Genomic DNA, 15,185 nt, shown 5'->3' on the forward strand with positions numbered 1-15,185 from the left:
AAGACAATAAGCCATTTTCTGTTTTTTGTTTTTTGTCAGTTCATTGCGGCTGCTGAGTAAGAGTCCATGTCGGCTGCCTGTTCAAAATATTTTTTCAAAAAATTCCCATTTCAGGATTTGTCACAGAAACGCCCTATATTAGAATTAGACATCTTATCTCAGAATGCTTTTCATTAACTCCCTCTTATGTCAAAATGCATAAGTTCAATGCTCAGATAGGGAGTTTTTTAAACAAATTTTTATAGTGTATTTTTGAATAAAATCCTAACGTACGGCATTCTTCAAACAAATTGTGAAAGAATGACCAAACCAATATCAATTCACGAAATATTTAGTAGAAAATGAATTATTTCCCCCAAAACCTGTTGGCATTTACAAATTTATTATCACTACTAATATACTATTAAAGGTACTTTTCTACTACAATTTTCGCTGAAGGGGATTGAATTATTCCCCATTTTCCGTCCAGATTTTTCAATTTGTAAGTGTCAAAGCTCTGTCATCATTGGAGAACAAACCTCTAGTAATTGAATCATGATTTACACTAACAATTAGACAACTAAAAATTATTCAAAAACATTATAACTCAAAAAAAAAGTGTATGTTTTTGTATTTTCTGGGAAGCCGAAGGTGGAGAAATGGTTCGGAAAATCTTCGGGCACGATTGAAAAAATGTGTGTATGTGAAAAAAAATAAGATTTTCAATGAAAAGTAAAATTTTAACAAGTATAAAACTCATTATTCAGTCAACAAATATAGTCAGAAAAGATTCAGAAAGCTGAATTAAAAATGATTATAAATTTTTGATCATCTAAAGTAAACACATTTGATTCAAATATGATTCCAAAATGTGATTGAAAAACTATATTAAGTTTTTGATCATCAAACGTAAGCATATTTGATTGATTTGATTGATTTCAGGGAAGTGAATCCAGTTTGAACTGTGACAATGGATTTGCCAAAGAATTACCTGAATTATTAGCCAATCCATAAAATTTATCAACACTTTGATCTAAGCCTAAAAGCGAATCATTTTTTATGAAGGCATATGGCTCAATGTACACTTTGACTATTAATAAACAAATCGTTTAATCAATATCCTTCATATAATACGATCACCTCAAATTTAACTTAAAACGGTTTCCGCACCACATCCACCAGCTATCACAATAGTAGAGCTGGATTTCGATTCGATTCTTAATCGATTTAATCGATCTTTTTTTAAGAAATGAAGAATCGATTTTCTTTTTAGAAACGTTCGATTTGTTAGCCTTCGAACTTTTGATCATCTTTCAGCAACTGTGCCTATTTCATTTTTATTGATGACAACGTGCAGAAAATATATTTGTTGTATTTTTTATAAATTTAGCTTTATTGGCGCATATTCGCAGGCCAAATAAAATAGTTTAAATTTTCAATATGAAGAAATTTAACATCACCAACAATTGGCACTTAGCCGCCTAGGAGATTTTGACATTGCAGTTGCGCAAGTCAGCCTAGCTATCCCGGCTTCAATATAACTGACACCAATTGCGGACACCAAGGGAGATCAAGTCTTCTTGGCGGAGGTCTTGCGCTTCGTCTGTTTTCAAATACGGCTGCCGATAGGAACACCTGCTGTGGCGAAATCTTTTCATGAATTCCCATAACAAGACCTATCGGCTGGTTCGACGGAGATGGTCATAATTCATCGACATGACTTTTCTCTTGGAAAGGGCGATGTCATCGACTCTCGATACCGCAGTTATGATGAGAGATTAATAGAGGGCTATAGCCAAAAGTTGTTCTCCTTGTGATTTCTAAGCTAACATTGCAGATAATGCAGAACTAACTGAAGAAATGTCTGCGCACAAAATTTGAATATGTTGAAAAAACACAGAAAGCATGATATTTAGGTATCGAATACACTATCAATCTCACTCCGATGGGAGGAACAAGTGAATAACCCTGTGATACTCCTTGATGTTTCCAAAGAGCCTCAGTCAACGAAACGAGAAAAAATCTGGCGAGATTTTTTAGCGGTACAACCTTGGTAAACAATTGAGTAGCAATCAACTATTTTCAGCTCGATTTAATCGATTAAGTCGATTTTTGTTTTGAGAATCGAATCGAAAAAATCGATTCCAAAAAATCGAATCGAATTCAGCTCTACACAATAGCTACTGGCACTCATTAACTTTGTTTTCGGCGAACGCGAACTATTACACTAACAATAATTTTAATTTACTTTTCTCTTTTCAGGCTCGTGTTGTTAGCTCTGATGATCATTCGCTCACGTATCGCACAATTGAACCACCGCGCGAGGTGCATGTCACGATGCTGCAAAATAATATTGATACACTGGAAAAAATGTTCAACTATGTTGCTAAAATTCATTCAAATAAACGTTGTTTGGGCACACGTCAGATACTCAGCGAAGAAGATGAAATGCAACCGAATGGACGTATATTCAAGAAATACAATATGGGCGAATACAAATGGAAGAATTTCAATGAAGCTGATCGCATGGCTGCTTCATTTGGCCGTGGTTTGCGCGAGTGTGGTCAGGGTGCACGTGAAAATATTGTCATATTTGCTGAGACGCGCGCCGAATGGATGATTGCGGCTCACGGTTGCTTTAAGCAAGCAATGCCCATTGTAACTGTGTACGCCACATTAGGTGATGATGGAGTAGCGCATTGTGAGTTTGAAAAGAGGATTCACATGTTCATGAATAATATTTTACATGCATCGCTTTTTCTCAGGTATCAGCGAAACTGAAGTCACAACAGTAATTACTTCACATGAGCTGCTGCCCAAATTTAAACAGTTATTGGATAAGTGTCCTAAAGTTACAACCGTGATCTTTATGGAGGATCAGCTGCATAAGACGGATACGACGGGCTTCAAGGATGGCGTGCGTATACTCTCTTTCACACAGGTCGTACGCATGGGACAGGAGAGTAAATTTGGTGAGTTAAGTACTGAAAAACACAAATTAATAAAATGAGTAAAGGTGTCTTATTTCGAGTGTACTCGGCCGTTTTATTGTCAACGATGTGATGCAAAACTTTCATTTCTCACGACTTTATGTTACACCAAATTAGGCGGCTGGTGAGATTACGCTAGTCTATAAAATTGACCGGTATAGCTGTCTTTGGGTCAATATTAAGAAATTAGTGACCCCTTATGTTGTGGAACAAATAATCGATTTTTGCATAAGATGAGCAATATTTAGTTTTTGGAAAAAGTTGAGGTCATGAATATTTTTTCTTTATCCAAAGAAAGCTTCATTAATGTGGCCCGCTTAAAAAATTGTGTCTGTAATATAATTCTTCTTTAATATTGTTTTTTCTTTCAGAATGTGTTCCACCAAAGGGTGACGATACAGCGATTATTATGTACACATCCGGTTCCACAGGCACACCAAAAGGCGTTTTACTCTCGCACAGCAACTGCATTGCTACAATGAAAGGATTTTGCGATGTGGTAATCATTAAACCTGATGATGTCTTGATTGGGTAGGTAAAAAATTGAAACGGCGTAATTCCAATTATACTAAACTATTTTCTGTGCTTGCAGTTTCCTTCCATTAGCACATGTTTTCGAGCTACTCGCCGAGAGTGTTTGCTTAATAACTGGAGTGCCTATTGGCTATTCAACGCCATTGACTTTAATTGATACCAGCAGTAAGATAATGCGAGGTAGTAAAGGAGATGCGACTGTATTAAGACCTACTTGCATGACTTCCGTACCGGTTAGTATACATTTTTGCAATATATATTTTTTTTGTTGAGTGCAATGATTTGGCTTTATACTATATTTTATTATACTTTTAGCTAATTCTGGATCGTATCTCCAAAGGTATTAACGATAAAATCAATTCAGGATCTCCTTTCAAGAAAGCGCTTTTCAAATTTATCTATCAATATAAAGTTCGTTGGACGCATCGTGGCTTTCAAACCCCGTTAATTGATAAGTAAATTATAAACGGCATTTAAAACAAATATACATTTCATTTATATTTCCATTCACTCTCCACAGATTGGTTTTCCAGAAAGTTGCTAAACTTATGGGTGGACGTGTGCGCATGATTATGTGCGGTGGTGCCCCACTCTCTCCCGATACGCATGAGCAAATCAAAACGTGCTTATGCGTGGATTTAGTTCAAGGCTATGGTCTGACAGAGACAACGTCTGGAGCTTCAGTTATGGATCGTAAGTGTGCCTTTTAATGAGTAAAGTACACAATTCTAGTAATGTTAGTTTATTTAATAACATACTAATTACAGATTGTGATATGACTTATGGACGCACTGGTGCACCACTGACAGTCTGTGACATACGCTTAGTCAACTGGGAAGAGGGCAATTATCGTATTACAAATAAACCGTATCCACAGGTTAGCTTTTAATTCTAAGGCAGCATGTTTTAAAAATTCTTTATATTCATTATAAACATTAATAAAAAAATGCTTTCAGGGCGAAGTGTTAATTGGCGGTGACAATGTGTCGAAAGGTTACTATAAATTGCCAGGCAAAACTGCTGAAGATTTCTTTGAAGAGGATGGCAAAATGTGGTTTAAGACTGGTGATATTGGTGAAATGCATCCAGATGGTGTACTTAAAATAATTGGTGAGCGTGCGTTCTTGTGCGCACTTAATATTTTGCATTTTGTTAAATTATTCCGATAAAAATTATGTTATAGATTTATATGATTTAAATAATGGGGTTGACTAATGCCATAATTTTCTCCAGATAGCCAACGTTAATGCAGGGGGATTTGCAGTCGTCTTTGGCAGTTCTCCTGCCATATATTTGATTCCTGCCTTGCACATTGCGTCTGGTCTGTTCTTAGTGAAGGTCTTAAGATTCCAGATATCATTCTTGTAAATTTATAAGGTATATTGTACATGAGTTTCGACAGTATAGAAAGAGTGGTTTTTTTCTTTAAAAGGAAAAAAGGTGAGAATGCCTTTGAAAAAGCAGTGCAACATGGAAACATTTTGTAATTTCAATTGATATCCCACTGCAGTAATTTTGTAGATACCCACATTTTTCATTAGAATTTGTGGAAAACTGTGTTGATACTGCAGAAGTGTGGATTTAAAACCACTATAACTTTGTCTATTTGCAATTTCAAAAATGTTGTTGCACGAATAAATTAGCATTTTCAAGGGCAGTTCGCGTGTGTAAATCTCCATTTTCGAAACAAAAAAAAAAATATGTAGATACCCACTAGAGGTTTACGCCGATCACTTTATCGGCGGCGGCTTGGGCGGCGCGCCGGCGCACGGACCGAAATTTAAAAGTTGGGACTTAGGACTTTAAGTGTACATTTTCGTATTTTGTGAGTTTGAATCGAGCTCAAGGCCTAACAATAATTATTTTATCATTATTATTGTTAATAATATATTTTTTCTTAATTGAAAAAAATTTAAATTAGAATAGAAGAAAAGAAAAAATTTAGACAACTGCCAGAGCTCGTTGTATAGATCCATTTCGGGAACTGCTAAATTCCTTCATCGGCAACGTTTAGGCCCTATACAACGAGCTTTGGCAGTTGTCTAAATTTTTTCTTTTCTTCTATTCTAATTTAAAATTTTTTCAATTAAGAAAAAATATATTAGAACAATAATAATGATAAAATATATATTGTTAGGCCTTGAGCTCGATTCAAACTCGCGATCTTATAAAATATTTTTGTTTTTAAATTCTACCAACAATTAAAAAGTGATTTGCAATACTAAAAAAAAAATACAAAAAAAAAAAAAAATAAATAAATTAAAAAAAAAACGCGAACCTTTTCGAACCATGAAAACGAGTACATTACACAGTATATAATCATAACTATATAGATAAATTAATCAAGTTTTGAGGAAATGTGAGGAAAATGAGTTAACGGTAAAAATGTGATTTTTCCCATACATAAATTTTTTTATGCTATAACTTTTTTGTTTAAGACTATGAAAAAATACTCATATATAAAATCGTCATGTAATGAGACTTAAAATCGATCCCCATCAACGTTTTTGTGTTATTAACTAATATTTTTTTCATTTCCCTAAGTCCACTGAAATCCAAATCCAGACCACTGTGTGGCGTACTCCGGTGTTCTTACTTTAAAAAGCTTGGTTTTTCTTTTTAAAAATAATATTTAGGAAAGGTTTTGTTTGTATGTATTTAAGGAAATCAATGTTTTGTCCATTGCGGGGTTTTTGCCTAAAAATCTCACAGATCGTTCAAAATTTTTCAAGAACAGCTCCTTGTGGAGTGGTTGTCCCTCGTTCACTTACTCCAGAGAGGCTTCGAACCTAACCCCGGTCTTTGGAATTGGTACTGCTGCGTCTGCTGAAAAGAAATGGATATACATAAAATGGTCACACTTTTGTTTGTATATCTCGTGAAAAGCGTAGTTTCACCTGGGGTTAACTCCTAATAATCGTCGCGAACACAATTTTTTTAAATAATTTGTGGCTCCTTGGCGGTCACGCACAAAGGCGACTTACGGTAGCTATTAATGGTCTATAATACTCATGACTCTCATGACACAGGGCGCCTCCAGTTTTTTCGGCTGTTTTAAAGAGCTACAATTCCCGATGTGCGAACAGTAGAAATCCCTACCACCAGTCACTACCACGCCTCCTGACCCTAACACCATATACCAGCACAAGCTCGACGTAACTTTACTAGAAGCTATAGGTGTACAGCCGAAGACTTTCTAACGGATGTTTTGGTCGCGCTATGCTGCCCAGCTCCACCAGAGAAACACCTTGAAATGTTAGGGAGTGACTATTCGGCCAAGGATGCCGCCCTAGAAATCATAAGCAGTCTACGTGGATGACATTGCTTCACCACTTTGAGTGCTCTTGCGAAGGACAAAGCCTCACCTGTTAAATATATGTGCCTACGTATTCACATTTGTAAAAGGAGCCGTAACGCGTAGGTTGATAGGCTATAATCAATGTGATTCACTCCAAGGGACTAGTTTTGGATAGGGCCGCCAACTTTAGGAAATGTCAACCCGGGAGACTTGGGTGTTGAAGGATGAAGTGTGAAAGTCAAAATTAACATTTCAGACGCTTTGTATAGTTTCGCAAATAAACAACAGATGTTTGAATGTAAGCCCGAGTGATTTTTCAAACCCTTCTCATACGTACATATATCCTCAACTTAAGTATGAGAAAAGAATCTTTTCAAAGCGGTGTTTATGCCCCTAGAACTTACTAAAGGATTTTGCATCACTGATTTAGCTTATTCTTTCAGCCAATCGCAATATAAAATTCTTTAAAAAATCGGCACTTTTTTTGCGTAATTTGCTTTTTTTAACAACTTGAGGGCAATATGAAAACATGTTCGACTTGGGTAATTTTATTTGAATTTATTGTTCATTATTAATATTTTGAAAAAAAAAAAATGCAAAGTGAGCATATAAATTTATTATATAACTTTTCTTTTAGTTTTTTGTTTTAATAACTTGGTGAATTGGGTGATGCAAAGTCCGTGTTAAGCTGACATCGAAAGCGCCTGTTTTTATACTCAGTTGAGCAGAGCTCACAGAGTATATTAACTTTGATTGGATAACGGTTTGTTGTACAGGTATAAAGGAATCGAGATAGATATAGACTTCCATATATCAAAATCATCAGTATCGAAAAAAAATTTTATTGAGCCATGTCCGTCCGTCCGTCTGTCCGTTAACACGATAACTTGAGTAAATTTTGAGGTATCTTGATGAAATTTGGTATGTAGGTGCCTGGGCACTCGTCTCAGACCTCTATTTAAAATGAAAGATATCGGACTATAACCACGCCCACTTTCGATATCGAACATTTCGAAAAACCGAAGAAGTCCGATAACTCAATACCAAAGACGGATAAAGCGATGAAACTTGGTAGGTGAGTTGAACTTATGACGCAGAATAGAAAATTAGTAAAATTCTTGACAATAGGCGTGGCACCGCCCACTTCTAAAAGAAGGTAATTTAAAAGTTTTGCAAGCTGTAATTTGGCAGTCGTTAAAGATATTATGATGAAATTTGGCAGGAGGGTTACTCCTATTACTATATGAATGCTTAATAAGAATTAGCAAAATCGGAGAACGACCACACCCACTTAAAAAAATTTTTTTTAAAGTCAAATTTTAACAAAAAATTTAATATCTTTACAGTATATCAGTAAATTATGTCAACATTCGACTCCAGTAATGATATGGTGCTATAAAGTACAAAAATAAAAGAAAATTTCAAAATGGGCGTGGCTGCGCCCTTTTTCATTTAATTTGTCTAGGATACTTTTTAAGCCATAAGTCGAACAAAAATTTACCAATCCTTGTGAAATTTGGTAGGGGCTTAGATTCTAGGACGATAACTGTCTTCTGTGAAAAAGGGCGAAATCGGTTGAAGCCACGCCCAGTTTTTCTACACAGTCGACCGTCTTCCTTCCGCTCGGCCGTTAACACGATAACTTGAGCAAAAATCGATATATCTTTACTAAACTCAGTTCACGTACTTATCTGAACTGACTTTGTATTGGTGTAAAAAATGGCCGAAATCCGACTATGACCACGCCCACTTTTTCAATATCGAAAGTTACGAAAAATGAAAAAAATACCATAACTCCATACCAAATACGAAAAAAGGGATGAAACATGGTAATAGGATTGGTTTATTGACGCAAAATATAACTTTAGAAAAAAACTTTGCAAAATGGGTGTGACACATACCATATTGAGTACAAGAAAATGAAAAAGTTCTGTAGGGCGAAATCAAAAGCCCTTGGAATCTTGGTAGGAATACTGTTCGTGGTATTACATATATAAATATACATATATAAATAAGCGGTACCCGACAGATGATGTTCTGTGTCACCCTGGTCCACATTTTGGTCAATATCTCGGAAACGCCTTCACATATACAACTACCACCACTCCCTTTTAAAATATTCATTAACACGTTTCATTTGATACCCATATCGTACAAACAAACTCTAGAGTCACTCCTGGTCCACCTTTATGACGATATCCGGAAAAGGCGTCCACCTATAGAACTAAGGTCCACTCCCTTTTAATATACTCATTAACACCTTTCATTTGATAACCATATCAAACAAATTCTAGAGACACCCCTCGTCCACCTTTATAACGATATCTCGAAAAGGGGTCCACCTATAGAACTAAGGCCCACTCCCTTTTAAAATACTCATTAACACCTTTCATTTGATACCCATATCGTACAAATAAATTCTAGAGTCACCCCTGGTCCACCTTTATGGCGATATCTCGAAAAGGCGTCCACCTATAGAACTAAGGCCCACTCCCTTTTAAAATACTCTTTAAGACTTTTCATTTGATACCCATATCGTACAAACAAATTCTAGAGTCACCCCTGGTCCACCTTTATGGCGATATCTCGAAAAGGCGTCCACCTATGGAACTAGGGCCCACTCCCTTTTAAAATACTCATTAACACCTTTCATTTGATACCCATATCGTACAAACAAATTCTAGAGTCACCCCTGGTCCACCTTTATGGCGATATCTCGAAAAAGCGTCCACCTATAGAACTAAGCCCACACCCTTTTACAATAGTCATTAACACCCTTCATTTGATACACATATCTTACAAATAAATTCTAGAGTCAGCCCGGTCCACCTTTATGGCGATATCCCTAAATGGCGTCACCCATAGAACTATGGCCTACCCCTCTTAAAATACTCTTTAATACCTTCCATTTGATACACATGTCATACAAACACATTCCAGGGTTACCCTAGGTTCATTTTCCTACATGGTGATTTTCCCTTATTTTGTCTCCATAGCTCTCAGCTGAGTATGTAATGTTCGGTTACACCCGAACTTAGCCTTCCTTACTTGTTTTTTAATAACTTTTGAACAGTTAGAAAGAGTTAAATTTCGCAATTAGTTTCTTATAACTGACAGTGAAGCGCATCCGTTGATGCCACTTTCGACCATATCCGACCAATTTTCGACAGTCCTAAACGAGTAGAAAATATAGCCCCCAGCGGGTAAGGGGGTAAGAATATACCCGCGGTAGGTATGCCTGTCGTAAGAGGCGACTAAAATACCAGATTCAAGGGGTGTGTAGCGCAAACCTTCAGGTTGCCAGCGCAATATATAGCTTCTCCAAACCTAATTGTCAACCTCACCTATCCGCGGCGAATCCTGTTTCACTAACAGACGAGGCTCTGGCGACCCCAAGCTCCTCATGGAACTTGGGGGTGGGGAGGGAGGGGATGGCCTGAAGGTTTAATGTGGCCACATAAATCGTTCCGAGATGGTCGGGCTAGCACCTTAATGGTGCTGTGTTACCGGAGCGTACCAGATCTGTATCCGGCAAAGGACCATCACATCGATAACACTCCCCAAAGCCTTCGGGGAGCAACCTTATCGCTACAACAACAACAAAAACAGTAGAAAATATAGTAACGCGCCGGACGCCGCCGCCACGCCGATAATTTTGACATTCGGCGGCGGCGTGCGAAAAACAACAAAAATCGGCGGCGTACATCGCTAATACCCACATTCTCTATAGGGATGGCAGTATATATCCTCAGATGTTTACTACCGTTCTTAATGCTAGCGATAGGGAGACCCCGCGATGGTTTTGGTGAGTTTTGCTGTTGTCGATGCTGACAGGATATTGATCCGGTACATTCCGAAAAATACCACCATTAAGATACTTGCCCGACCATCTTGGGAAACCACGTTGAACCTTCTACCCCCTTTCCGAAAGGAACTTGGGGTGGTCCCATCCTTGCTTGTGAAATAAATAGGATTCGTTGGCTCATGTTTTTTATCTACCTCTATATTTTTATTCATATCTTCATATTTTGCATTTGCCAAATAACATTAATTTACTTTCATTCCCTTCCAGATCGTAAAAAGGATTTGGTTAAGCTGCAGGCCGGCGAATACGTTTCTCTGGGAAAAGTTGAGTCCGAATTGAAAACGTGTCCTCTTGTGGAGAATATCTGCGTTTACGGTGATCCATCTAAACAATTTACAGTGGCATTGATAGTTCCAAATCAGAAGCATCTGGATGAACTAGCGGAGCGAAATGGTTTGCAGGGTAAATCATTTGAGGAATTATGCGCGTCAGCGGCTATGGAGAAGGCAGTTATTAAGGAAATTTCCGAACATGCTCAAAAGTGTAAGTGCAAAAAAATAAAATAAAATAAAAACTTCCAAAAGAATTATGTTTATCGAATTTTCGTGTTAAAGACGGGTTGTTATTCATGTGAGAATAGTGCCGACGAATCCACTTACCAAATTTCAGTAAAATAACTTAAATATTTTTAAAGTTGTTATGCCTGAAGACAGACAATCGGACGGACATGGCTTAGTCAACTTTTCATACTTTTTTGCTTTATTGTTGTTTCTCATATTAAATTTTAATAAAAAATGCAATTCAGATGTGTCAAGTTGTCGTCCCACTTGGGCAATTCACAAGAGTGTCATATGCATGTAAAACTTGAAGATTTGAGTTGTTTCTATGGTTTCCAATATAAAACTTGATTAAAGCATACGGCGAATAAAAGACCTTGTGAATTGCCTAATTATTTCTTTATTTATTTTTAAAAATTTTAAAGGATTTTCCAAAAAAATCTTAACAGATTAGCGGTTTCATAAATTTAGATTTGTCAATCCTTTTTACGATGTATTTAAATACGACACATAGAAATTTAAGAGGTCATCTGAACTACCTAAATAACTTAGCACATCTGGTAAACGTGGGCTGTTGAATTGTACTTTTCATTTTAATTTTATATGAGAATCAACAACAGAGCCTATATGAGCCGTTTATTTTGGAAGTGGTATAAGTCATTTCATGTCGTTTAAGTTCAGGGGTAATTTGTTGGTATCTCTCCTCGCCTCCTGCTTGTTAAGAGTCCATTAACCAAAAGATGCAATTCTTATTATTAGTATATAATTGTAGAACCATCTATATATGCGTTCGTTCAGCAATAACAATGCGTTCAAGACCATGAGTTGAAAATGACTTATACCACTTTCAAAATAAACGGCTCATATAATGAATTTCATATCAAAACCTATAAAAGGCACATTTTAAACCCGACCGCCTCAGATTTTGATGAAATTTTGCATAGAGGTACACTTTACCTACACAAACACCACCTTGTTTTTAGAAATTGCGTTGTGAAAAATGGGTGAAAAATGACGGTAATAGGTACTTTTGAGCTGTGTTAACGACGGAATGGCTCGCCGATTTCAAAGATCTTGGTACCATTGGATAGGTATTCAGATCGGCTTTCGAAAACATTCTAAAAAATTTTTAATACACTAAAAAAATTTTTTTTTCTAAAATAAAATTTTAAACTTGAAAAAAACTTCAAAGGGCAAGTGTTTTAAAATAAAATATATTTTTTTAGAAAGGTCTATTTAATGTATATAACATATCCAAAAACTAAAATGGTGCATTTTTAATTTTTTTTTTAATTTTGGCGGCCACCGTGGTGTGATGGTAGCGTGCTCCGCCTATCACACCGTATGCCCTGGGTTCAACTCCCGGGCAAAGCAACATCAAAATTTTAGAAATAAGATTTTTCAATTAGAAGAAAATTTTTCTAAGCGGGGTCGCCCCTCGGCAGTGTCTGGCAAGCGCTCCGATTGTATTTCTGCCATGAAAAGCTCTCAGTGAAAACTCATCTGCCTTGCAAATGCCGTTCGGAGTCGGCATAAAACATGTAGGTCCCGTCCGGCCAATTTGTAGGGAAAAATCAAGAGGAGCACGACGCAAATTGGAAGAGAAGCTCGGCCTTAGATCTCTTCGGAGGTTATCGCGCCTTACATTTATTTATTTATTTTTTTTAAATGCATCTCTTTATATTTTGATATCATGGTAATTTTGAGCTGTGACAACTACGGAAAGGTATTCTAATCTGCTATCGAAATCGTACACTGAGAAAATATTTATTATTATTAAATGCTTGATCTTTGTAATTTTTTTCCAAGTTTAGTTTTTTAAAAACTTAAAAAAAAATGTGTTTTCAAAAAAATTGAAATTCTTACAGTATACGTTTTCGAACCTTTCTAATGGTACCAAGATCTTGGAAATCGGTTGAGCCATTCCGTCGTTAACACAGCTCAAAAGTACCTATTACCGTCATTTTTCGCAATTTTGACACCTTGCCACGCCCACAATTTTTCAAAAATATAATTTCTAAAAATGAGGTTTTGTTTGTATAGGTAAAGTGTACCTGTATCAAAATCTGAGGGGGTCGGGTTCAATGCATATCGGTTTTAATATGAAATTCATCATAATCACAAAACATGTGGAGAATAGGCGACCTTATAAATTGCCTAATTTATTTTACAAAAACAACAAACCCGGTCTGGAACACAATTGATTTACATATCGCTAGCACACCAGTAAAGATACAATTTTTACATCAATGATTTTCGGTTTTATTTTAACATTTACCATCCAGGCAAATTACAAAAGTTTGAAGTACCCGCAGCTATTACGCTCTGCAAAGAGGTTTGGTCACCGGATATGGGTCTCGTTACGGCCGCTTTCAAATTGAAACGCAAGGAAATACAAGATAAATATCAGCATGACATCAATCGCATGTACGCTTCATGAAAATCAATGTATTGATTTGATGTTGCGGGAGAAGTAAATTAAAAGCGTACATTTTTCCGTTGCGCATGCAGAGTTTTTCGTAAAAGGGAATTAATTTCAATATTTTCCAAATTGTAGAAAAGAGGTTACAGCTAAATAATAAACTAACTGGCTGCTCATTGGCTACGGAAAATTGTACAATTTAGATTAGCAAGAACGAAATTAGTGACGAAGGTGAAGAAGGTGAAAAAGGTGAAAAAGGCAAACAAGAAAGAGGACGAGAGTAGCAGCGTTTGTGTTGCATAAAATTATAAACAGCAGACAAAAAATGAGACCACTCAATAAAGTTCTCACAGAACACAATTTCTAACTATAATTATTAGTATATATAAATGATATTTTTTTTTGTAAATTATAATTATTAAATATAATGGAAGTTGTAATGTGTTTTTAGGTGCGTTATTACGTTTATATTTATATTGTGTAATTAGTTGGAGAAAAAAGTTAACTATTTGAATGCTGATTTATTTAATTATAATTAATATGTATGTACTACTATATAAAACTACTTTGCGACTAGAGGATATTTTTCAATAATTAAAAAAAAAAATAAAAATAAACAGTTAAATAAGTGACAAGTGCAACGATAAATGGACGCTTCCAATTTTTTAATGGAAGCAAGCAACATGTTACAAATTAAAATATAGGATTGGCTGCACATTGAATTTGGCCCTTGTTTAATCTTAGCTTGTGTTTAGTTTTAAGTAAACTTTATGATAAGACTAGCAAACATTTTAATTTTATTTTGCAAACATTAAAACTTATTTAATAAATATTGAGTTAATGACGCATAAAAAATAATTAAAATTTAAAAGTCAATAATAAACACAAACCATGTTATTTTAAATCAAAAATAAATAGCAGAGCAAAATGTTTCAGAAAATAAACACAATTACAGGAGATGTGAAATGGAGCGCACGAGCGGACAATCCATTAACGCATGCTCAGCTGATATGTGTTTAAAATTTTTTTAGAATTTTGTCAAGTAGAAGAAATATTTTTGCTAATTACTAAGCACTGCATAAACTTGTAAATATTCATAAAACATGTGTACGTGTAAAGGTAAAAACAAATAATGACCAATAAAGTCAAATTTAAATTAAATAACTGAAATAAAAATAAGTTGTTTAAGTGTTAACTGCGTAAAAGACTTTTATTTTGTGTTCATTCAAAAACACAAACGTTTTGATATAAAGTTCCATCATTAGCCCTTCAAGGCAAAAATGGGAATTATCGGTACACAAATGACTCAGCACCAAACCAAACAAAATTTACTTAACTTTTGTTTCGCATTAGCAAGTAGGTACTTGTAGATTAACCCACAATTTGATTCAAAGTTCCATCACTAAGACGACTAAACCGATTATTGTGTAAATCTTTGAAATTTTTGTAGTTGCGTTATGTAGCTACTGACTTTTAGATTAAGCCACCATTTGACTCAAGGTTCTATTGTTCACGTTTGAGGCGCTAAGTGGATTAATCGGTTTTTCGATATTTTCTGTTCCTTTTGGGCATAACTCCTGAACCGTCAATGATGGAGCCC

At 35.7% G+C, this 15,185-nt stretch overlaps 1 protein-coding gene across 5 annotated transcripts in view; it reads left to right on the forward strand.

Annotated features, from left to right (window-relative positions):
- The window catches only part of Acsl (Acyl-CoA synthetase long-chain), an 80,217-nt gene extending 65,453 nt beyond the window's left edge, over positions 1-14,764 (forward strand). For all 5 annotated transcript variants that reach the window (XM_067770500.1, XM_067770497.1, XM_067770498.1 and 2 more), the window contains 10 exons: positions 2,242-2,680; positions 2,745-2,951; positions 3,341-3,500; positions 3,562-3,736; positions 3,819-3,958; positions 4,024-4,196; positions 4,271-4,380; positions 4,460-4,613; positions 10,874-11,149; positions 13,449-14,764. In XM_067770500.1, the coding sequence (XP_067626601.1) occupies positions 2,242-2,680; positions 2,745-2,951; positions 3,341-3,500; positions 3,562-3,736; positions 3,819-3,958; positions 4,024-4,196; positions 4,271-4,380; positions 4,460-4,613; positions 10,874-11,149; positions 13,449-13,603 (1,989 nt within the window). In that variant the 3' untranslated portion in view covers positions 13,604-14,764. The remainder of the gene's footprint in view (positions 1-2,241; positions 2,681-2,744; positions 2,952-3,340; positions 3,501-3,561; positions 3,737-3,818; positions 3,959-4,023; positions 4,197-4,270; positions 4,381-4,459; positions 4,614-10,873; positions 11,150-13,448) is intronic.
- The last annotated feature ends 421 nt before the right edge of the window (positions 14,765-15,185 follow it).

This window comes from Eurosta solidaginis, chromosome 3 (assembly GCF_040869045.1).
Source record: "Eurosta solidaginis isolate ZX-2024a chromosome 3, ASM4086904v1, whole genome shotgun sequence".
Classification (NCBI taxonomy): domain Eukaryota; kingdom Metazoa; phylum Arthropoda; class Insecta; order Diptera; family Tephritidae; genus Eurosta; species Eurosta solidaginis.